Raw genomic sequence first — 25349 nt, forward strand, 5'->3', positions numbered from 1 at the left:
CTAAATTTTTGTGCTGGCCTCCAAATCAATCTCCATGTCTCTCTTAACCCTCCAAATTGCCCCACACGTGCTTAGAATTACTTAAGTGAACACGAATATGCTGAAGCGATTCCTCTGTCTAAACACATAAAACAAATCCCATACACACGAAGTCCAAGATCCAGGGTCCCATTCTTCCCTATCATAAAGCATACAAGTCCTTGCTCTTGCTGACATTGTTTCCTCTGCCTAAGCATCCTTCTCCCAGTTATTTGTCAGACAGGTCCCCACTCTTCCTTCACAATCCAGCTTTATAAAATACTTTTTCTGTGACATCATATCAATTTTCTTAGATGTAAGCTACCCCTTTGGGACTCTTAAGGTTTTGTTACATTTCTTTGTTTAGCACTTATTACATTGTAATATTAGTATTTGCTTACATATCTATCTCTTTCATGAGACTGTAAATTGAACGGGGCAGTGCTGCTGGTATCCTTGGTCTATTTTCCAGTGTCTATCATCTGGACAAGGTGATTAATAAATGCTTCTTAAATACATGAATAACAAATCTAATTCTCATAAAAATATATACATAAAATTAAATAACTAATTCATTTTAAAAAATAATTTAAAAAGAAATAATTCAAATCACTGAGTTATTTTAGTGAAATGATTACTGAAATAATTTTGCAAGTTCTGGGTTTAGTATTCAAGTTATTAATTTGAAAAATATGCAGTATAGTATGTGTGGTGGTAAAAACACTGAGTTAGGTAGACCTGGGTTCAATCTTAGCACTACAATTACAGGACTCTGGGCATGTTATGAAGACGGGAAAACAAATCTGGGAATGGAAATTGAGGACATAACTTAAGTGACAGTGATGAAGTTGGAAGAGTAGACAGTGAAATGATGTTTAGGAATTTAAATTCCTACAACTTGATAAATGGCTGGAGTAGGCGGTAAGGGAAAGAAAAGGTGAACACTGACGATACAACCAAACTGGAAGAAAGGAAATAGGGAGAGAGAAATCGATGGTTGTAATAGAAGTGTGTGTCTAGGTATTTCCATGCATATTTCAAGGGTGATGTATGAGGGCACATATGCCAAGCAGAGAGTAGAACTATATGACTGGGGATCCAGAGGAAAAAATGCGCTCTGAAGATATGAATCGTGAAGTTATTCAACCAGAGATAAATTTATTTGGGAATATGATATAGAATGAGAAGAGGAATAAAAAGAAAATTCTGGGGTTGTCAAAATCTAAAGGGAAAAAACTCCAACAAGATAACAAAAGAAGCCAGGCAAGACAGAATAAAAGAGGTTAAAGAAAAACTAATTAATATGAAATTATAGAAGTAATGAGAGAGAAAAGATACTTTGGGAGTAGAGAATGGGTAACAAGTTTGAGTAACACAGAAAACAAGATTTCCTAAGTACTAATTCATGACTAAAAGCAACTTCAGATTAATGATGGGTGAAGAAATCAGAACACAGAGCATTAATAAGTGAAGAGAAAGTACGGAAAACAAATGTGAGTTACTTTCTCAATAATTTAGATAGGAAAAGAGATGTGGCAGAAGCTATAGATGAGATGCCCAGAGTCTGTGGAGAACTTGTTCACTTGCTTTGATTTTTAAAGGATACAGGAAATCTAATCACATCAATACGCCAAAAGGAAAACACCCTAGGGACAAAGAGGCATGGAAAAAAAAATGTATGTTTGAGGAGAAGAAGATTCCTAAATCATTCATATAATTTTTCATAGGTGAACATCCCTCCCCATTCCATTGTGGTACTGAAATACAGATCAAATCACAAAGGAAAATTTATACAAAATTAGAATGAGTTTATCATTAGTGTATCTTAATTTTCTAGCAAAATACAAAAATAGTGCATTTCTATGTAACTAAAAATATAAGAGCAGCAAGAGTTGTTGCTTTTCATAAAAGTTTTAATTTTACTTTCAATTAGTTTCAAATATTCCAGATGACTGGTTTTAAGATACAGACATCAGAAACAAATGCTGTAAACAAATATTATCAGGTAAGCACTTTATTTGCCAATTATGGGCATATTATTAAACTTTACCATTTAACTTTGACCTAATTTTATAATTATACATAATGTTTATTATACAAAAGTATAATTCAAGTTGTGGTCACTATTTGTCCAAAGAAGAATTAGGTAAGAAACAATGAATTTGGCTGAAGTCCCAGAAAATGGGCAAAATGTTTATTTCCTTTTGTATCTAGAAAGTTGGAGAAGTAATCGTCTCTCAAAAGCAAGCAGGTTTCCAAGTGGAGTTCTCTAAAGACATAAGTTGTCTTTAAGGGACAAATTATTATCTGCAATCCAGGAAATCAGATTCTTGCAGAGTTCTCTAGTTATACACACAATATAACTACACTTACCTGTAGGGTTTTGTTTTGTTTTGTTTTTTTAATATATCAATCGCATATTCAAAGACTAGCCAAAAAATAGGAAAAACAGAAACAGTTCCTAGAAAGCTAAAAATAATTGCTTTGAAACAATTGTGATGGTTTTAAAATGCCCTTTCCACCAAAGGTAGAGTTGAATTCCCCACTCTCCCCTTGAATTTGAGCTAAATAGTGACTCACTTCTAATAAACAGAAAGAGGCTGGGAGACTTTGGGTAGCTAAGTTAGGAAAGAAAGCTTCTTTTTTGTTTGTTTGTTTTTCCTGTTAAGACACGTCATGATAGACCCAAGCCAATGAATTAGGAGTCCAGTTACCATGAGTAGATAGCTGGAAAGAAAATATGGAGAGACCACAGAGAGAGATGCAGACAATACTCTAGAGATGTGAGTTTTTCTAGCCAAGGCATGTGACTTGTGAGTTTGCCAGCCCTCAGATGATGGCAACGCAAGTCAGGGCAATCGTGAGACACCTCAAGTGAGGACCATTCAGCTGAGCTCTTAAAAGAATCCTTATGGCCTCTACTCAAGTTCAATTTACTCTTGTTTCACATATGATTCTACAATCTTAGGTGTCAGTTTTCCCTATGAAATTGAAAATGGATCATTTTTAGAAAAGATATACAACTAGTTCCACACGAGTTTAATACACTACAGTGTATCTAAGTGTTTCAAGTTTGCTTATATTTCTGTTGTATAGAAATCAGAATAAAATGTAAAACATATTATTCAAATACTTTGAGCTAATTGTTCTTATTTGTAAATTTGTTAGCTGAAATAGAAGGCAACTCAGATCACTTTGAGGACTAAAATTCAATGTTGAATATATACAATGCATAAGCTGTATTTAAGGTATGACTTATGATTTTATTTAATCCATTAAAAATAGTGGGAAAAGCATACTGAATAAACTATAATATTGCTAAAATAAGGGCATACATTTTTAACATAAGTGCTGAAGCAGAGGGGCATGCAACCAAAATTTAGTTCTTTATCAATATTAATATTAATTAGTGACGAAAAGTAATTATCTATCATAGAATCGAATAAAGCATAGCTGTTTAGGTCAAGTTCAATAATACAAATCAAGTCTTAAAAACTTATTGAAAGAAATTCTACCATGACTTAACAATAAGCATGGTACATATTTTTTAAAGCTACAACATATTTCATGTTTTAAAACTGCCAATAAGTTATACCCACCCCATTAAATGTAGGTTAGTCTCTATACATTTCTATTTAAAATCAGGTTTGCAAATTAAATCAAGATAGCCTAAAGAGTTTCTTTTTTTCTTCCTCTGAACTATTCACCCAGCACTAATTTAAAGTCAAACCACACTACAATTACCATTTCTCTATAAAATGAGTAGTTGGGTACCCATTTCTATACACGTGAGGTGTGCCAAAATGAAAACAACTCTATTTCCCAACTACATCTGAAAGTTGTTCCTTCTTGGAGCATTGCAAAGGCAGTTATGCTGGAAGTCCAGATCTAGGCTGGAGGCTCTCAAGTCTCACCTTTCCACTAGTGAAAGCTGAAAATAATGATAGAATTATTTTTAAAACTGTCTCAGCATTTGCAATAAGTTTTGAACAATAAATTCCCCAAACATCCTTCTTTTGAGACACATAAGTGTACATGCTTAACTCAGAAAAGCACTCCAATATCTCCAACCCTACCTATCCCAGTTCTGTGCAGTCAGGGGCTGACAGAAGTAATGACAGAATTACGCTTTAGTTTCCAATGGTGCTGAAAATACCCCTTCTTCAGTGCTGTGTGTTCTGGACCTATATAAGTCAAGGGCATTCGTGATCAATTTTCTTCTTTTATTATACAGACAGAGACAAAAGTTTGCATTGTTCAAATGACTCAAACCATAAAACACATGGAACACCCTGGAAGAGTTCTCTTTCCCATTTAAACTGTTTATTTCCAAACTTATATCTTTGATTACATCAAGTTTGGTTTCTATTTCCTTATCTCTAACATTACGGAGTTGAAATAAGTCTTTCCAAATTCTTTTGTACTTAAATGGAAAAGACTCAGCTTTCCAATTCCATTGTCTGTACATCACGGTCTCTTAGATGACATCCTGTATTGCTGGTAGTATCCCATAAGAATCAGCTGTAAAATACTATTTCTGGTGACAAAGGCATCTGATGACAATTAAGATGACAACGAAGAGCATCTCTATTACCTAAGAAGCAAAAGCTGTTTTCAAACAGCTGTTTGAGAAGCGGTTTTGTGATAACCAAGGAGATTTCAGATTTTCTGATTACGAGCCCATGACAGCAGAGCTCAATTGTTTCGAAGTATTTGTTTTAATATTGTTCATAACATATAAATGCAACAGAGAACCTTCAATACAACTTTCCATTTAGTTGAATAAGAAGATAATCTTAACAAAATTTAAAACCAGGCCTTTCTTCAGTTTAGTACTGAAAATATGATGGTAAAATATTTGAAATAAAGCACAGACTTCTAAATATAATTTTTTGCACAGCTATCAGGAATACCAGAATTTTTCAAGCAGCTCCTGAATGCAGAAGTGATTTGAAAAAATCAAAGGCATACAGAATTATCTTTTTAGAAATACTGTTTTAAAATATAATTCTTGCTATGCTACCACTTCTGAAATAAAACAGGTTTGTAAATCATCCATCTTAATTCAATCCCTCCCCAAATCTTTTGTTTTCCTTTTTAAATCAGAAACTACAATCCAAGAATCTGATAGAGTAAGTTGTCAATGTGATCCTAACTACAGCAATAACCTAACTTCCAAGATATCCCAATAGTTCGTTATTCTATGAAAATAACACACTGGACAGTTCAGAATACATCAGATTCAAATTCCAAATATAATGACTCATTATAACATCTGTAAAGCTATGTAATTTTCTCCCAGACATCAATGAAATAAATAAGTAAATAAATCTGTGCGGGAAGAGTGTGAGATGCTTTTGTGACTAAATCATCTGGTATTAAATGCACTATGGCAAGCAGCTGTATTGCATTCCTTACAATTCAATTACTTCAGGTATTTTAAGTGTTGTGCTTCACCCATTCTGAATAGACTTTGTAGTTATAGGGAAAATGCACGAGGCTCAGATTTCAAAGGAAACACTTATGTTACAGGGCACAGTGACTTTGCCAACTACTGAGAAAGAAGCATTACCTTAAGGCAATGCACAAATTAGGGTCTCCTGCAAATTGAGAGATGTGAGGCATGAGTGGCAATGTTTCACTTAAAATCTAAAACAAAGGCTTAAAACCTTAAAAAATAGCACCCTAACAATTTAGAAAACTCCTCTATATTTTATTAAAATTAAAATACCTTTTGTAATGGAAACTTAATATGCAGATACACTCACAAGATTATTTCAATTAAACCCACTGTATCAATATATACAGATATCATATTGAATATTACATCAGATGCATGACATAGGGCTTACAGTCTTTGTGGGACAGCAAAGCCATTAATTTTCTACAGAATTACAGTCCTTACATTTTCCATAGAATTTCTACTGATTAAGCTCATCTCATCTCAGTGTCAAGGTCCCCCTCCCCAAGTTTGACCATACCTTACCTACCTCGCTTATCAAGAAAATCCTTTAGTAATTGCAAATGTCTCATATAATTGATGGTACTTTAAGTCCTGATCTATACATATTCTTTACTTCTTGATCTTTAAGTCTTCATCTATAGACATTATGCCATTTTATAAGAATAAACGTGTGTTCAGTTTATTCATAACCCAGTAAATTTTATACAGATGCAGGATTGATCTAAAAGTCAAGTCTATAAAAATGCATGATAGGAAAACTCATTAAAAAATCCCTCTGCAGTATCTACTTATGAATTAGTTTATGTTTCATACTCAAATATCAAAATAACCATAACTTAGGTGTTGAAAGTAAATAAAAAATAATTGCTTTTGTGTATTTATGTGGGAACATCAAATTTTCAAAATGAAATAAAAAAAAGATCTAACAAGTGAAAAACTTCTTGGACAAAAGAAGACAGTTTATGGAGACATAGAAACTGAAATCTACAATTTGACATCCAAACTTCAATTTAAACCAAAGATGACTACTATAAGAAATATTCAAATGTATATTTACATACTTTTAATGAAACGACTATGTTACATTGTTTGGTGTCTCTATATTGCTATATTAAGAATTCTGCGATAAGTTTCCACTAATAATTCCTGCCTCAAGAATGATAAATTGCTGTGCCTGCAAACAGGCAGTGAGAGCTACAAACAACATAGTTTCCCGTTTTCCTTGAATGCCACGAAGCTCAAAGCTGGTTTAGGAACCATAGCATCCTCAATCAGATTTTTAGACATTCCTCAGGAATATGACTATAGCATTATTTTCCTCAATATTAAAACAATGACTAAAAGGATGATTTTTTAAAGAATGGTTTTCAAAAGTCCTTATTTAAAACTCTGAGAAAGAAGACAGTGCTAAATATTCATTTACTCCACACAGTCAGCTCAGCCCCTTACTGCCAAGTTCAGTGTCTTCACAATATAGCTCCACATACTGAGTTACCTCAGGCTCTCCTGCCCCCGGCTTCTGGTTAGATTTGGCCAACAAAACACACAAACAGGAATTCCGAGTGTGGGAGGTGAATTTCAGAATGCGTTGCCCCTCTGAGTCCTCTAGGCCTCACCGCAATGGTGACCGGGTCCTCTCACATGACCCTGCTTCCAGGCACCTGTCTTCACCAGCCTGTGTCAGGACCACAAAAGCCTGGGCACCCTGCCACACCCCATGGCTCGCCTTAATCCTGCCCACAACTCTGCGTATAGGCCCTTCATTTTTTTTTTTTTTTTTTTTTTTACTGTTGAACCCTAGTTATTGTAGCATTTGTTACCTGTTGAGAAACAAATATTTGAAAATAAAAACCTTTCACAGAATTTTGATTAGCAAACTGCCTGACAACCTGTTACCTGACACATACTAGATCTTAATGAATGCTCTCTTCTTCCCCTGTTCCTATGAGAATCTGTTTGATTTGCTGTAATTAACATAGCCCGTCTCTTCCAGTAATTTGGAACAGTACCAGTAATTTAGAACACTACTGGTATTTATATGAGTAAGAGAGAAATTAAAATTCAAAATTTTGAATGATTGAAAAATAAGATAATCACTGCTATCTAAAGTTCCAACGAGAGAGTAAACAATCTTATAATTCATGTTTAAGACAACATGAATTACAAAACAAAGGTTGGAGTAATTTACTCCTAGCTTTGCTGCAAATTCTTAACAATTAACTAACTTAAGACCTTAGTTAAAAAGAAATCTTTCTGAGATTCATTTCCAACTGAAGTCTCCAAGTATCCCTGAAGTTCAGGTGACACTAACATATACATACATTATATATAAAAAATATTTTTTAGGTCAAGAAAGCTCAAGAAACTCAAAGTTTGGAAATAATTTGTAATAAAGTTTCACTTTAAAAGGTCAGACTAATACTGTCATATTACCTCAAATAAAATGTTTCATCATAAGAAGCAGATAAGACAATGGAACAGGGCTGTGCTGCTCAAGTCTGCCACTATTCACACTTGACAGAACAAGGTTGTTTCCACCATTTGGGAAAATCTGACCAAGCCTAAATATCTCCATAATTGAGGCTTAGATCAATTCACACAGATTGTGACAGCCATTTCCTCCCCATTGAATCAGCTGGACACATATTTTCACCACAATCCCTTACTGATGAGGGTCTCACCATATTCCCTTCCACACAATGATGGTAACCTCTACCAAATACTATTTCAAAACATACCTCTTCTAAGAGGCTTTACTCGTCACTGCTTTATTCTGAAATTCTTCATGATTTATATGCAGTGTAAAATATATTAATTTGTACTTCTTACCATACTGTGACTTATATCTTGAAAACAGTTCATCAAGAGTTTTGGCATTCTGATCACTGTATCTCCTGGAAGATCCTATCCTGAACTTCAGAGGGCTTCTGACCATCCCCAGATCGTGAGACAGAGATGTCAGAAACCCAGTGCAACTCAGAAAGTCACTGAAATCCAGTGATAATTTGGCCACCTGTCATGTTTACTAAATGAGTTTGCACTAACCCAAAATGAATGAGTTTGCCCTAAGCTAAAAACTATTCTACTTAAAAACATAAAATTTTGTTTTATATAAAATTGTTTTATGTAAAATTATTGTTTGCATAAATTCATGTTTAAAATATATAAAATGGTTTTACCTAACTTTATTTTTTATTACATTTTACATAATTTTATATTTTTCAATAGAGTACATCAGGATATGTAAAACAATATTTACATATCATGTCAAGCTTGCAATGATATGTAATTATGTAAAACATTTTAGTGAAAAGCTTTCACTAAAAAGAATGTTTTTGCAATTTTCTAATAAAACTATTTTGTCAAGACAGAATTAAATCCTTTTCATTCTGTCCACTTTAAATTGTTGTTGAAAATCTCGTCATCTTTTCATTTTTTTCATTCATCCCATTTTGTTTTCCTTCCGGCTAACACAAACTGAGCTTAGGGCATGTGTCAGCCACACAACTGGGGAATGCAAAGATTACCATGGCACAGTCCCTTCCTACAAAGGAATGTGAGGCTAGAGAAAGAGACAAGGATGTAAACACTGCAAGCAGCGGCATGTAAAGGAGGCTATGGAAGCCAGGGAACTGGGTCTGGGAGGCACCTAATTCTGTATGGAGGGTTTAGACAAAAGCAGGTTAGGCTCTAAGTGAATCTTAAAGGAAGTAGAAATTCATTACAAAGAAAACAAGGAGGGCGATAGGCATTCTCACTATCTGCAAAGGGGAGCAGGCTTGGCGAGATCTGTTTAGCATCAAAAATCTCAAGGCACATGTAATAACATGGTAGATGTTCACGTGAAATAGCACTGCTTTGTATTTGTTCAGGTTGTACTCACTTATTCACAGTACCCTTGATTTAGCAGACCTCTTGGCCTTTTCTTTCCACACAGGAGTTCCCATGTTCTTATTCAATCTTCATTCAAGAGCTGCCCCTCCCTCAACACTTTTTTTCATTTTGATTTTCCTTCTCTGGACAACATCTGATCTCATTCATTATTTCAGATACGGATTTAATATGTCTTGAGCAAGTATAAGATACAGTTTTACGTTTTATTACCAGCAGCCCCTTTACCAGACTGTCCAGCATTTTGGTGGTTACTTTGTATTGTTTGACTTGCAACAACATACAGGGGACATTCTAGAAACACTAAGTCCCGTGTTCACTCTCAGTCTTGCCTAATAGCTCATTATCCTTTTATCTAGTTGCTGCCCTCCAACCCCTCATACTTACCCAACTGAAATTCTACTTCCTCCCTTCTTAACTCATATGGCCTTTAAGGTTTATTCTGTCAGTGGCTGTATTTCACTTTTCAGTATCCAGCAGAATTGTGCCATTAACTAACTTCCAGATTCATTTCCCATTTCTCCTCCAATTAGACTGACTTCAACATTAGGCCTTAGAGGAGAGAATCTTATTGTTCAAACTTCTCCAACATTATGCATTATAAGTACTTTGTAAAAAAAAAAAAAAATGAAAAAGCAATTACATTTTCCTGCCTTAACAGTTACAGTCAGTACCTTATATAAAAAAAAGGGGGGGAGGAGAATGTGATAGTTGAGGAGGGAGAAAATAAAGAACCCGTATTTTACAATTATTCATGTCCCAATTTAAACCTCACTTCCTCCAGGAAGGATAAAGCCTTCTACTTAAAATGAGGTTGCTAGAACAGCGGCCACCACATCACCTGGGGGTTTGTTAGAAATGCAGAATATTGGGGTTCCCAGACCTATTGATCGAAATATATATTTCAACAAGATTCCCAGGGGATTCATATGCACATTAAAGTTTGAGTACTATTAGACAAAAGCACCCCTTATTTCTACCCCCCAAAATCATACCTACTTGCTTTGCCATGACAAAAATATGCTTTCTATCTTTAATATTCTGCTATTTTCAAAACATGTTTTGGCTTAAAACTTAAAATATAAAGCATGGCTTACTAAATAGACTGTGTCCTTTTTCAAATGTTTGCCTTTGAGGTTTATGAGCTGCCAATATAGAAAATCTGCTGTCTTTTTCCCAATAAGCATGTATGTGTAAGTAGTTGACTTAATCACACCTTACTGATTCTGTTAACAAGTCAAAAGAAGAAAAAAGTAAGCTTCGCCAGATCAATTTCAGCTTCTTATTTTTAGCCAGTTTAATAAACCGGTAATCCAAGTAACATATTTGGGTCAACAGTTCCATAATTTTCATAATTTAGATTCCTGTACAACCATATGTATTTAGCATTCAATTGCAATATGAACCCCAAACAAGCTATCTGGTATGTATCTGTACTAGATCCATATTATCTAATATCTGAGTACTTAAAAAATTAATCCATTACTAACATGTCTTTGATTATCTCTTTCTAATCTCCAGATGTTGCCTAGTCAAATGTCTCCAAAGGGAAAGCAGGTGACACCACATACAGTGGTGTGATAAAGTGGTGTGACCAATGGCAAATCAGAGAAGAAATTATTACTTTAAATCTCTGATTCTTGTCAATACCTTGAAATAATATAGTAAACTTCTTCGCTGCTATTAAATCTCTGAACTTTACTGTTTTTTGTTTTTGTTTTTTTTTTTGAGATGGAGTCTCTCTGTCACCCAGGCTGGAGTGCAGTGGCACGATCTCGGCTCACTAAAATCTCCATCTCCCAGGTTCAAGCGATTCTCCTGCCTCAGCTTTCCAAGTAGCTGAGACTACAGGCATGCATCATCACACCTGGCTAATTTTTCTATTTTTAATAGAGATAGCATTTCACCGTGTTGATCTGACTGGTCTCGATCTCCTGACCTCAGATGATCCACCCACCTCAGCAACCAAAGTGCTGGGATTACAGGCATGAGCCACCACACTGGCTCCATCTCAAAAAAAATTCAAAATAAAACAGAAATTTTTATTCACCTAAAAGGCCAAAAAGGATTCTGGGACCAGGCACAGTGGATCTCGCCTATAATCCCTGCACTTCAGGAGGCCGAGGCAGGAAGATGACTTGAGCCCAGGAGTTCAAGACCAGCCTGGGAAACACGGCAAGACCAATCTCTACAAAAAATTTAAAAATTAGCTGGGTGTGGTGGTATGTGCCCATAGTCTCAGCTACTCAGGAGGCTGAGGAGGAGGACGGCTTGGGCCCAGGAGTTTGATGATGCAGTGAGTCATGACTGTGCCATTGCTCTACAGCCTGGGTGACAGAGCAAGATGCTGTCTCAAAAAAAAAAATAAAGAAAAAAGGATTCTGGCCCATGTTTTTATGTCTACCTTATTTTCTAATACTTACCCTGTTATGGAATAAAATTCAGTCCCACAGTCCTTCTTTGTTAAATTCCAACCTTATTCCTGACTTGAAGACTTTGTGCCTAGTATTTCTCCTGCCTAGAATGATGGGTCTCTGTATCTTTCCTTAGCTGACTCCTTGTAATTCACCAATTCAGAAAAGCCTTCTCCAACTACCCAATAGGATTAGCTCCACCTCTCACATTCTCTATCACCTCACTCTGCTTATTTTCATTAACTTGTCAAACGCTTTATAAACTAATGCATTCCTCAGCATTAAGAACAGTGTCTGTCACATAAGTGCTCAATCAATATTTGTTGATTTAAATGCCTTTTTAAACGTAAATTTATCAATAATAACAAATCACTTTAATCAATTATAAAAGCCTTACAAGTAGCTTTTTAAAATTATGAAGGCAACAAATATTTAGGAAAATAAGAACATGGTTAGACATACTGTAATATCTTCACCAGATAATTCATTACCACTTGAATTTTCACATTTTTCTTCCTGTAAACTAAATATCATACATATAAATGTATTATATGTGCATACATGTATAAACATCCTCCATGATGTATGTGCGTGTATAAATATAACATATGTATATTTATGCATATATAAATAAAGCAATGACCCATAGCCATTTTTATAAAGACTTGGCTTTGATTTAGTAAAAATCACTACAAATATAAGAATTTAAATTTTAAAGCCATGTGCAATGATTTGGTGTATAAATTCCCGTAAGGAATATGTGAGAGAGCACAGCCTGAACAATAGCAAAGAGAGAATTTTCCTGAACTAAATGTAACTCTTAAGTGTGACTATATGATTATTATATTTTCATATTTAAATAAAGGCATTCAGTAAAGTGCAAAAATTATGCAAATAAATTACATTTTCCTATTTATTGTCATAAAATTTGAGATACATTCCCAGATTGAATTATCTATTCTAAAACTAAGTTGAAAACTTTAGGCTGGAAGAGAGTTAAGACTGTGTATTAGCTGGGCCTGGTGACACATTGCTGTAGTCTCAGCTACTCAGAAGGCTGAAGTGGAAGGATGGCTTGAGCCCTGGAGGTCAAGGCTGCAGTGTGCTGTGATTGTGCCACTGCACTCCAGCCTAGGGGACAGAGACCCTGACTCAAAACAAAAGACTGTGGGTACCACCTGACCCATAGGAGATATTGCATGTTCGATAAATAAGTAATGAATAATATTTCTGATCCCATTCTTGAACTAGTCTTAGACCACTATGACTTCATCCAAACTGTATTATCAGATTTCAGTAGCCTCTATATTGTCAAATATGTTGTAAAATTGTCATATCTGCATTTTACTCAAGCTTTATAAGCAGCATTTGACAGAGCTGATCACTCTTTCTGCTTTTCTTCATTTGAATTCCAGGCCATCATGTTCTTCTGGTTTTCTTCCTAATTCTCAATTTTCTTTGTGTTTTTCCTTCTCATCTTCCCTACCTCTACACTTAAAAGTGTGTCAAGAACTCATGTCTTGACCATCTGTATCTATACTCATTCCCTTGACGACCTCATCTCTCCTCATGAGTTTAAACACCATCTAAATGATGGTGAGTCCTAATTTCATGTTCAAGATTTGCCTCCATATATTAACTGCTTTGTATCTAATGGCATACTTGACACATTCATTTCGATATCTAAGCTAAATCTCAATTTGAATATGTCTCAAACTGAGCCCCAACTTTCTCTACCTAAAACTGGTCTATCCATATTCTTCGCCATCTTAGAAAAAATAACAACTACAACACTTCCAAGATCTAATGGCGCAAACTGTACAGCTATACCCCATATGCCAAATAAGTCTGCCAAAATGAAATAAAATCCCAAAGACATTCCCATGATAGTGCAATCAATAGTGATTGCTGGGCAGAAACTGGACAATTTCCTGTTCTACTTCTCATGCAAAAGTTCTCATCTTCTGTTTTTATGGAGGGAGGAAGGAGACTGAGTTTTGAGAGGGAAGGCAGACTAGGTGAGGAAACAGCAGGCAAATCTATCCCAGAAAGGGAGGAGACAGAGGTTGCGTTCCTCCTCCTCTAATCTCTTGAAATTGTGTGGGTAAAATGGGTAACCAGTGATTTCTCGAATCTCTGCAACCATTCCAGAAGTCCTTGCAAGTTGAAGGATCCAGAATCTTCTCCACTGATATTCAAACCAGAGGGGAAACTGCCATCAGTTTTCAAAACACGGCAGCCAAGGCTTGGATGGATTTAGATCTTGCATCAAATGCAGGAAATCCCAGCCTACTGGCTGGCTGGCCAGCCAAGTCAATTTCATTCATCTTGCAACAAGGCCTCCTTTAATTTTCCAAGATGAATTTTATGATCACATAGGGATTTATATTCATACTCTTTCCTTTCTTACTACCTTCATGGCTGTCACCCCACTCCTAGCCACCATCAACTATTGTACGATTACTGCAATTGCCTTGTCTTCCTGCTCACAGCTGTGCTCCTCTTCGCACCGCCTAAAGTATATTTTCAACAAAGCCAGAATGATTCTGAATAAATGTAGGGAAGGTCATGCTATTCATATGTCGAAATGCCTCAAATGGCTTCTTATCATAAACTCAGCTAAAAGAAAGAGTTTTTACAATGATCTGCATCTCTTCCCCAATTAAACCTGTAACCTCATCTCCTACCACACTTCTCATACTCCGTCTGTCTGCCACATGGGCACCCTGGCTGTCTGGAGACTCGCATCTATTCCATGCAAGGAAGAATGTTTGTTCTGTTTCTACTAGGAGCCTAGGTAGTGCCTGGGATTTAGTAAACTTCCAATACTTGCTGAATAAAGGAATGAATAAAAGCACAATTCCAAAATTTTGTGGCATATCTCAGGCTCTGGATGTTCCATTCTCCTATTGAAACTACTTTTCTTCTCTTGTCTTTCTAAACCCATAGATATGTTGCTAATATTTAAGGGAGAATAGAACTGGGTTGTAATGTCACTTTTCTTTCTATAGGCATTGCCATCTATGGTGCAATCTTCAAAAAGAAAAATACACTCACTTTAAAGGTCGAAGTCTTAAAAATATTCAAAGTAAAGTTTTATAAACTTTAAAATTCTGTAGAAAATGATACTTAAAACAACTTTATTGTATCTCAATACTACTATTAAAGCAAAAACACTTTAGGAAAATTAAATAAGCTATTTTAAATTCAGAATAAGGGAACTTTAGTAATTTTAAGTAATAATGATATTCTTTAAATAAACAGAAATTTCATATACCTTTAGGTGTATGTAGATACCGTATGTCAAAGATATAAAAATATTTCATTTTTGAAAATGACCAGTCAAGCAACAGTATACAGAGAGAAAACTATTATTTTAGGAGTTAAGAATTGCAGTAACCTTAATTGCCATTAAACCTTAATTGCAATAAAATATTTATTGCAATGAATTCTTGGCACTTGTACCAAGATCAGGACACAAGCTATGGGTAAGGAAGTCATAGGGCCATCATTTCTTTATCTACATTTATTCTGGACATATATCACTGATAGCAAATAAGGTTAGAAAATGTGAATTTATGAGAGTAAATGAAGCAATTCACAAGCTAAAGATCACTTTTGCATATTCTAGATTAGCATTACCCTGTTCAACAAACTAGATTGTCCCATGTCCAGTTTCTGGAGTTATCTTCTGTACTGAAGCACAGAAGGAAAAAAACAAAACATAATTTCTAATTTTAAGCAAGGCCTTAGAAAGAACACAAGTAACCAATTGAAACCAAGACATTGTTTGCATCAACATACACCCAGGACTGAAAGTACCACCAGTTATTTGGCCCTTGGGTTCTGGTTCCCTAGCGAAACCAGATGTGTTTCATTTTACAGTTAGAAAAGTGTCATTCATGTGAAGGTTCTGCCCATAGCCTCTCCAATACATGAGGAGAGAGGAGGCATGCATAGCAATCAACTCCCCAGCAGAGTGTCTGCCAACACTTCTCAAAAAAAACAGGGAAACAGTAATAACAGCAAGAAACAGTTTACACAGTTGACCCACGTGTCCTTTTTAGGTCACCTGCCCTCCCTGGTTGCTAAAGTACATTCTACACTTAGGTACACTTTGTATAATAACAAACTATTTTGAACTTTATCTATAATATTTTACAGACTATGTTAAAAATATGCAATAAGGGGTAAAGACTCATTAATCTGTTTTATTATTTAAATTCCACAACATTTCAATACATTTACTAACAGTTTAGTAGCTCTATGCTATACGACATTTTTTAGCAGCACATGAAAATTTGAAAAACTAAGGAAAAAATCCTGAATTATTTGAAGCATTTATACTTTTTTCTCAAGTGTTTCCAATTTCCCACATCGATATCCCTGGTTTTGGTGATATTCTACCTTCCAGAACTTTTATTATTTTAATTTCTCTGTCTTACCTGTCCTCCATATTTGTTTCATATAATCTTACCTATTCATCCATCCATCCCCTTATTCAACAAGTATTTATTGAGCAACAATATTCTATCAACAAATGTTTACTGAGTAGCCCTTCTATTCACCAAGCTTAGTTATAAAGATAAATAATGTATGATACTTATCCTTCTAGTAATTCAGTCTTAGAAAGGAAAACAAGTATGATATTTCACTGCAAAAAAATAGGCTTTAATACTATAAATAGACTTAAATAAATAGGAATGCAGCAGTGGAATGGCGAGAGCAGAGGGAGCTTTATAGGAAAGACAAAGTTTAAGCTGTTTTGAGAGAAAAGTAAGAGTTTGTGGCCGTGCCCGGTGGCTCACACCTGTCCAGCAGTTTGGGAGGTTGAGGCGGGTGGATCACCTGAGGTCACGAGTTCGAGACCAGCCTAGCCAACATAGTGAAACCCCATCTTTACTAAAAACACAAAAATTAGCCAGGCGAAGTGACACACACCCGCAATCCCAGCTACTCGGGAGGCTGAGGCAGGAGAATCTCTTGAGCCTGGGAGGTGGACATGCAATAAGCCAAGACAGTGCCACTGCACTCCAGCCCAGCACGAGGGCATGAGCAGGTATGCCCATCTTCAAGAACACTGAGTAATTCAATGGGAACACAGGTTCAAATAAACACAAGGGAGTTGACCACTCTGGGGCAGATTGGACAACATGCTTCCATTTATAAGCTAATCATGGTGGGCTTTAAATTGTGAGCAGCCAGAAGTCAACAGAACTGTTGTCCAACTAAGCAACCAGCACAGACTGGTTTGAGGGAAAAGTCACCTTCACTAATGGTGAGGAGAGTGAGGTAAATTAGAAATGAAGTAGGTACAAAGACTGGCATGGTGGCTAATGCCTGTAATGCCAGCACTGTTGGAGGCCAGGAGTTTGAGACCAGCCTGCCCAACATGGTGAAACTCCATCTCTATTAAAGATATAAAAATTAGCTGGGAATGGTGACGTGCACCTGTAATCTTAGCTACCTGGGAGGCTGAAGCAGGAGAATCACTTACACTTTGGAGGCGGAGGTTGCACTGAGCTGAGATTGTGCCACTGCCCTTCAGTCTGGCAGACAGAGCGAGATTTAGTCTCAAAAAAGAAAAAAAGAAGGAAAAAAAAAGAAAGGAGGAACAGAACAGACTGGTATAGTCTGCTAGGTGGGAAGCTGTGGTACCAGTGTAGGTATGAAAAGAGCAAAGATTAGAATGCAATAGAAGAGAGGGATTCAAAAGACATTTGAGACAGAATCTACACAATTTGGCAAGTAATGGTGTATTGATGTTCGTGTGTGTATGATATACGGAAATGTGTGGTAAAAAGTTAAGGATGTGACCAATTTTCTGTTTGTTTTTTTTTTTTGTATGTTTCTTAGAAAGTACTGAGAAGATGTTAGTGATATTTATCATCAACAAAGAGGCTGGCAGGTGAGGGTAGAGGAAAAGGATAAGGCAGTTTTTTTTGGTTTTTTTTTTTGACACTTGCAGTGTGCAGTATTATGTCTGTGGAGTAACGTTACATGGAGATGGTCCAATAGGCAGTAGGAAATACAAAAATGAAGCTCAAATGAAGCTCAAAGACAGTGCTGTCAGCTGGAGATACAGAATATGGAGCCACAAATACAGGATATTTAAAGTCAAAGGAGTACAGAAGTCCCTGTAGAAAGGGAAAAGGACAGAAGTGAAAACTTGGGAAACAAATTTTTCAGAGATGTGTGGGAAACAAGAGCATGGGGACATGGAAGAACCAAGCAATGCAGTCTTAAAACACATAATGCAAACGCTTGAAGAAAGCAAAGCTGTTCCACAGTAGCAAATGGCTTATCTCATTACAACCTGTCAGGTTTGCATTCTTTTTTTTTTTTAATAGACTTAAGGAGTGTAAGTGCAGTTTTGTTACATTGATATATTGTGTAGTGATGAAGTCTGCACTTTAGGTGTAACTACCACCCAAATAGTGTACAATATACACATTACATGATTACATATATTACATAATGTAATATACACATTACATAATTTCTCATCTCTTGCCACCCTTGCCACCTCTCCAAGTCTCCAGCGTTTATTAATTCACTTCCTATATCCATGTGCACATAGTATTTAAACTCCCACATGTAAGTGAGAAAATACGGGATTTGACTTTCTGTTTCTGAGTTATTTCACTTAAGATAATGGTCTCCAGTCCCATTCACACTGCTGCAAAAGACATGATTTCATTCTTTTTTATGGCTGAGTGATATTGCATGATTTATAAATTAAATATTTACATGTAAGACCTGAAACTATAAAAACTATACAAGAAAACCCAGGGAAAACTCTTCTAGACATTGGCCTAGGCAAAGAATTTATGAAAAACACCTCAAAAGCAAATGCAACTAACACAAAAATAGACCAATGGTGCTAAAACGAAAAAGCTTCTGCACAGTAAGAAATAACCACAGAGTAAACAGACAACCTACAGAATGGAAGAGAATATTTGTAAACTATGTATCTGACAAAGGACTGGTATATGGAATCTATAAGGAACTCAATGAGAAAAAAACAACCCCACTAAAAAGTGTGCAAAGGACATGAACAGACATTTAAAAAAAAAAAAAAAACCATAAAAATGGCCAATAAACATATAAGGTTTATATTCTTTCATTTATTTTGCCAATGAGAAGAACAACGCCTAGAATGTTTGCTGACTATCAGGGTTCACGTGCCAATAAGCAGCAGAAGCAAAATGTGAACCTGCTGAAATCTAGGTCCAAAGCCTATACTTTTTCCTCCAAAACCCACTGCCACTTCAGCAACAGTATCACTGAATGACCTAAAAGTTCCAGTTTCTCCATTTACCCCAAATTAAATGTAGGTAATCTCCTTCCTTAGGATTACTGGTTTCTATCACCAATAACTTATTTCTCCTCATCCTGACTCTGCCACAAGGTCTGTGCTTTCATCAACTAATCTGCTTCCATGAACTTAATCTGCTTCCAGTTCCCTACAACCAGCCTGCCAATTCCTGCCACCCTGCATTTTTCTCTTCCTCTTCCTCTAATTGACATATACCCCCAACTCTTTCCTACGATTCACATTTCTGACCACCTTCAGAAACAATATATACTTCATCTCATCCACTGATTAGCACTCAAAATTAGAAATGTTCCATTTGTTCTGTGCTCCTCTGGCATTACTCACAGATGTGAACAAAGAATTCTGTGTCCTTGCTTACAAGCAAATTTTCAAATGAGTCTATTTCTTTATTCTCAATCAACACCTAAAGCTCTTTAAAAGAAAATAAGCTTTCCAGACTCAAGTTTTTTGTTTGTTTGTTTGTTTGCTTGCTTGCTTGTTTGTTTTAAGGCAGTGTCTCACTCTGTCACCCAGGCTGGAGTGCAGTGGCGTGATCTCAGCTCACTACAATGTTCCCCCCTCCCAGGTTCAAGCGTTTCCGGTGCCTCAACCTCTCCAGTGGCTGGAATTACCGGTGCATGCCACCATGCTTGGCTAATTTTTTGTATTTTTAGTAGAGATGGAGTTTCACCATGTTGGCCAGGCTGGTCTAGAACTCCTGAACTCAGGTGATCCTCCCACCTCTGCCCCCAAGTGTTGGAATTACAGGCATGAACCACTGCACCCAGCCCAGACTCAATTTTTAACACTAAAAGTTAAATGAGTAAAAGAGTAGGGGTAGAAATGTAACATTAATAATGTCCGGATACGGCCTGGCTCCCACAGGTTTAAGGACAAAGAGTTACCTAAAATATGCACCAAGTATAAATAAGGTAAGTGGTTATTCAAACATTTAACATGAAATGACAGACACATAGGGTAGAAGGGGCCAAAACCAATAGTACTTATCATAGGACATTGCAGATTTTACAGGAAATAGCCCTTTAGCCAGTTTAAAGATTTGTTTTATCAGAATAAATACATTTTAAATAACGATTTGAATAAACTGGATTTTCACAAGAATGATCTACATCTCATTTACATTGTTATAAAATGCCTAAATCAACAGTATTTCAAATAAAATAGTATTTTAGACTTCACCTTAAATGTGTACTCTAGAAAATGTGTATTACAGTTGGGCAATGCACTTCTCTGCAGACCAGTTAATGGCCAAGACACAGTTCCAGTGCTAATAGTATCTAAGGGCAACACAATATAAACCCTGGCTGGTTTCTGAATCTACATTTCAAGGACAGACTGAAACCAGTGAAACTAAAAAGAAACTCATATAAACATCCCAGACCGGATACCATACACTAGGCAGTTATTATTATTATTATTTTTTTTTGGAAGCCAGATGTGAGAACGAATCACAGAACTGTTCTTCCATGATTTCCATATCACTTAAAACACACACAAATATTCTCAGATTGCATTTTGTGGGTTTGAACTCCCAAGTTCTTCCTTAAGTAAAAAGCAGCTTATTCACATGGAATAAGCATTCAGTAGCCTAGTTGGAAAGGCTCCAGAACTGGCCACTCTGTTTGAAGTCTCATTGATAAAGAAGTCATAGAATTTTTCACTTTAGACAAACACTATACAAGAAGCAGAAATATGAGACATGACAGATGTCATGTCCTGCACAGTATTTTGAGAAGAGCTGGCAATCTCCTTAGATATTATATTTAAACCATATAAGGAAACATAAAATTAGTTATACATGTCTCGGTAACATTTACTGAGATCCTGAAGTATGTTTGATAATGAGCTAAATTGTGTCCAGGTTATCTCCTTTTATCTTCAAAATAATCCTTTGAGGTGAGTATATAATGCTAGGCACCAGGAAACTGAAGTAGAGAGAAATTAGCAAATGCCCAGTGTCACATAGCTAGAGGGTGTCAGTGCCAGAAGTTTAATCCAGACAGCCTCATTCCTGAGTCTCAATTCTTAATCCCTGATTAGTTCTCTTGAGTGCCACCTACTTTCTTTAGGGTAAAATAATTTTTTTCTAGTAAAAGTTAAAATAGTGTAATGTAATGCCATATTTTATAATGGGTGATAGGAACTCAGAACTTCCATGCTTCATGAAAATTATCCAAATAAAGAATATCCACCAAAACTAAGGTAAATGCAGAAAAAAACTAATGTATGAAAATTAACTGCAATGAAAATGCCATTTCCAACATTTGTTAAGTAAGTTTTGCCATCACCAACAACTACTTATTATCAGGCTTTGCTAGTGCATTCCTCATTCATAGAAGGAAAATAATAACTGATTTTTGAAGTTTTCTAAATGTTTAGGGTATGAAATGGCAGTATACTCCTAAGTTACATGCTAGTAGTCTTAAAGAAGTAATTCTGTCCCTTAAAGTTACAAATTTACTCAGAGTAAACATAAGTGTTAAGGATAAGTTGCATATTTTAAATTAATCCTTTGCCCAGGCTTATTTTCATGCTTCAAGTTCACAAATAATAAATCCAAGGGGAGAAAAAAAGCCATTGCCAAAGCACTGTTTAACATAAAGCAACCATAAAAATGTATCTTTTACAATGTCATTTACATGTTTATAAGAAACAAAGACCCATTAGAAACTATATATACCAGCAATCCAGAAAGTTTCTTCCAATTATTAGTCCATTTTCAGATCCACCATTCATAAAAAGGTTCTATCAGGAATTAGGAAGTAAATTTTCAGTTAAGTCAATTAACAGCAAATATACCAGCTGTTTTCCATTTTCACTATATTAACCTTCCTGGTAAGAGTAGAATTTACAGCACTTAGTAGGAACACTGCATCTAAAGGCATTTAGTCCTACTCTGAAATGTCAAGAGCTCTTAGAAACAAGAGGAACATTATTAATAAATGAATACGTAGAGGAAAATACCCTGAAAGAAAATCTTTTCTTAAAACATATAAAATATTCATATAAAACAAATGATTAAAGAGTAAAGAACAGCATGAGGACTGCTGACTGAAAGCATGAATAAACATTTCTTTTGTACATACCACTTGAAAAACGTCCTTACCATATACTCCATATTAGAGGCTGTTGGATACACCTGACTTCGTAATTTATTATGAAGGTCCAAAATACTCTGCATGTCATTGTCTGTGATGGCCCTTTTCCCTCGTTGTTTGGCTGTCCACCACTCACCATCCTCATCCATGTACTTTTCCAAAAGTTTCTCCAATAAAGTGGCATTAGGAACCACCATGGCTGGAATTGCTCTAGCCATGAACAGCACTGTGGTTACTCTGAGCCACTCCCGCGCGGTACACTTCATAATGAATGACCTCAGGATTTCCCCAGGAAAATCTCCAAGACAGGCTCTTCCACTCCTTTTGGCTATAACGACATGTCATGTGATTAAGATGAAAATACCGGCAGATATGAATTTTCTAATAACACGAGCAAAACAATAGTTACAAAGGAAGTGTGTCAGTTTGATCTATCTATTTAACAACAGAAAATGGACACCCACATTTTGAAATAACTTATCTCCAACCCATTTTTTTTTTTCTTCCAGAGGACTTTTCACAATGTAGTTTCCACAAAATAGAAAACTGTATTGTCCAAGATAATACCCCTAAGGCCAAACGTAAATGGCAAAAGTAGCCTAGAAGAGTCAAAGCTTGAAAATACTATGTGAATTGCAAGACTTTAAGTGGCTACACATTACACATATTCTGCAAAAGATGTTATACACACCTAGAATGTTTGATTTCAATCTAGAGGTTCATGTTTCTCTATGAAGAGTTTTAAGGTGTTAATATTTTATTTGGTATTATTCCAGTGGCACATCTCTGTTGCACAGACACTCAAAATGTCCACAGCATTCTAAAATTGAGAGTGAATGTTTCAAAGAAATACAAAAGGCTATTCATATATGCATCCAAGGGTACATCTAGGGGGCCCCGTGAACTACTGCAAATGAACGGTTTGGGTCCCTGGGGTAAGCCTCTTTTTATTCAGGCTCAGGTCAAGAACTCAGTATTTCCTGGAAAGTTTGTGACTAATCTGTGGCCTTCACCCGAAGAAGTCAGCAGCTCCCCGGAAACTTGAGAGCTTTTCCTCTCGAGTGTGAAGGCACACACAGTTCTCTGAATTCAAATGGAAAGCGCGCGACAGAGAAAGGAGGTGAAACCAACAAAGTCACTTACAAAACTGGAGCTCCCGCTAATCTCTATCGTCGCTGCTTTCCGAGTAGCCCACCCACCCCTCGAGCCTAACCACTCTGTACCAGTAGGCTTTTTTTTTTTTTTTTTTTTTTTTTTTTTTTTAAGTACAGTTTAAGAAGGAAAAGGGAGATAGGAAAGGGTGGCAGCTTGACGACCCAGCGATGCGTTTTAGAATCGCCCTTACCTCTCCAGTGTGAAGTTTCCTGGCAGAGCTGAGCCAAACCGGACGGCCGGCCTCTGCAGCCGCCCAGAGCCTTCACACGGGACCGCGGACCGAGAGCCCCGCTCGGGAAGGGCCCGAGCACCGCGCGTCACGGGGGCAACGTGGGCTCTGACTGCAGGAATACGCGAGCCTCCGCCTCTCTGGCTCCCTCAACCTTGAAGAAGAGGCAGGCAAAGCGTCCACAATTAGACCTGCAGTTGGGGTGAGAAGGGAGCTGCTTCGTTAGTTTGCCAGGGTGGGCGCCCCAGAGTCTCCGAGCATTATCTGCAGGAGCGACGGGCGGGGACACCAGCAAGGCTCGGCTGCGGAGGCTGGAGGCGACCTCTTGCTCTTGCTGGGTGCAGCCGGTGCGCGCAGAACCAGGCGCCGAGCGCTTTCGTTGCTCCCTCGCGCTCCAGAGCATTTATTGCGGCCCCAGCGCGGGCACGTGACTTCAGCGCCCCTCCTCGCCCACCCCCACCTCCAGCCTGCCTTGGCCAGAGGCCCGCCAGAGCCGCCAGAAGCAGCCCGCCCTGCTTCTCTGGGACGCTGCGAAGCCAGGGCGCTCGGCCTTTGTAGGCGTGCTTTGGGCTCCCAATACCCGAGCCCCGAAGGTCTGGTCCCTCCGTGGGAGATATGTGGAAGGAGGGCCCCAACCCCCGTCAACCCCGCCAGCTCCCCTGCATGCAAAGATCCTCCTCCCACTCAGTTCCTTTCTGCTGATACGTTGAAATGCCTTTCAGGGTCCTTACAGAGGAAGGGGCTGCCCCAGAGAGCATGGAGTGGATGGGGGATGGGGTTAACACCTTCAATCTTGGAGGCACAAAAGGGGGAAATAGGGGACGAAATGGAGAAAGAAAGTCTTTTCCTTTTATTTTTCCCAGGGGTCCGCATCCTTGATGAGATCCAAGTGGGGAAGATGTTCAATAGAATTTGGGGTCAATATGTGACTCAGAATGGCCTGACAGTTGAGACATCCTCTTTATTCATAAAATATGAGGCACTGTCTTCTCAAGGTGGCCATAGCACTTTTTTTTCTTATGATGTATACATTTAAGGAGTTGATATAAAGGATGCCATTAGTTAATTTATCAGGGATTGTTGACAAGAATTGAAACGCCAGAATAGGTAGTGAAAAGAGAGGCCGTTCCTTTGTTCATGTTGTAATCTGGGGTAAGAAAATTGCTAAGTTTAAATTCACAACAGCTTACCCTACCGAGTGTGGAGCTGTTTTTTATTTTTATTTTTAATTATTTTAATCCATCTATGTTTGCTTCCCTAATGTGGTGAATCATAATCTCAATTTTGCTTCTTTCTAAATGCTAGAGTATCTAGCATATGATCAAATCAAGTACAACATTGTGGTCATAACTCAAATCATCCCAAGCTGTTGCCTGTCTCTTTCCACCATTCAACTACCCCGTGTCTATCAAACCTAAAAACTCAAATGTAAGCCTCAGCTGAAGGTGAGACCTAGCTTCCTGTCACAGACAAGGGAAGCATCACTTATTAGATGGAGAAGGTGAAAAGTTTTGATGCACATAAGACTTTTATAGAAGTGTAATTTTGCAATTTTATAGCAGCTTTAAGTACAAAAAGTTCTTAACTTTGTATTTTTCTAGTAGCTATTCATAATTTCCATGCACAGGGTTGAGAAAACTGGCTTTCCCTCCTAGAAACTGATAGAAAACCGCCAAAGTTTAGACTAAAATAACTCTCATTTGTTACAGCAGATGAAAACTATGTTTTTATACTACAATCT

At 37.0% G+C, this 25349-nt stretch overlaps 1 protein-coding gene across 4 annotated transcripts in view; it reads right to left on the reverse strand.

The window, feature by feature from the left end:
• Nucleotides 1-24018, reverse strand: part of CRISPLD1 (cysteine-rich secretory protein LCCL domain containing 1) — a 46404-nt gene extending 22386 nt beyond the window's left edge. For 2 of the 4 annotated variants that reach the window (XM_011981975.1, XM_011981976.1), the window contains exon 1: nucleotides 9366-9617. Coding sequence is in view for 2 of the 4 variants with exons in the window: in XM_011981974.1 (XP_011837364.1) it covers nucleotides 22233-22490 (258 nt within the window). In the remaining 2 variants the exon portion in view is untranslated. Of the gene's footprint in view, nucleotides 1-9365; nucleotides 9618-22232; nucleotides 22553-23569 lie in introns of those variants that run through there. The other 2 variants (XM_011981974.1, XM_011981973.1) reach the window with 2 other exon arrangements.
• Nucleotides 24019-25349: the final 1331 nt, after the last annotated feature.

This window comes from Mandrillus leucophaeus, unplaced genomic scaffold (assembly GCF_000951045.1).
Source record: "Mandrillus leucophaeus isolate KB7577 unplaced genomic scaffold, Mleu.le_1.0 Scaffold233, whole genome shotgun sequence".
Classification (NCBI taxonomy): Eukaryota; Metazoa; Chordata; class Mammalia; order Primates; family Cercopithecidae; genus Mandrillus; species Mandrillus leucophaeus.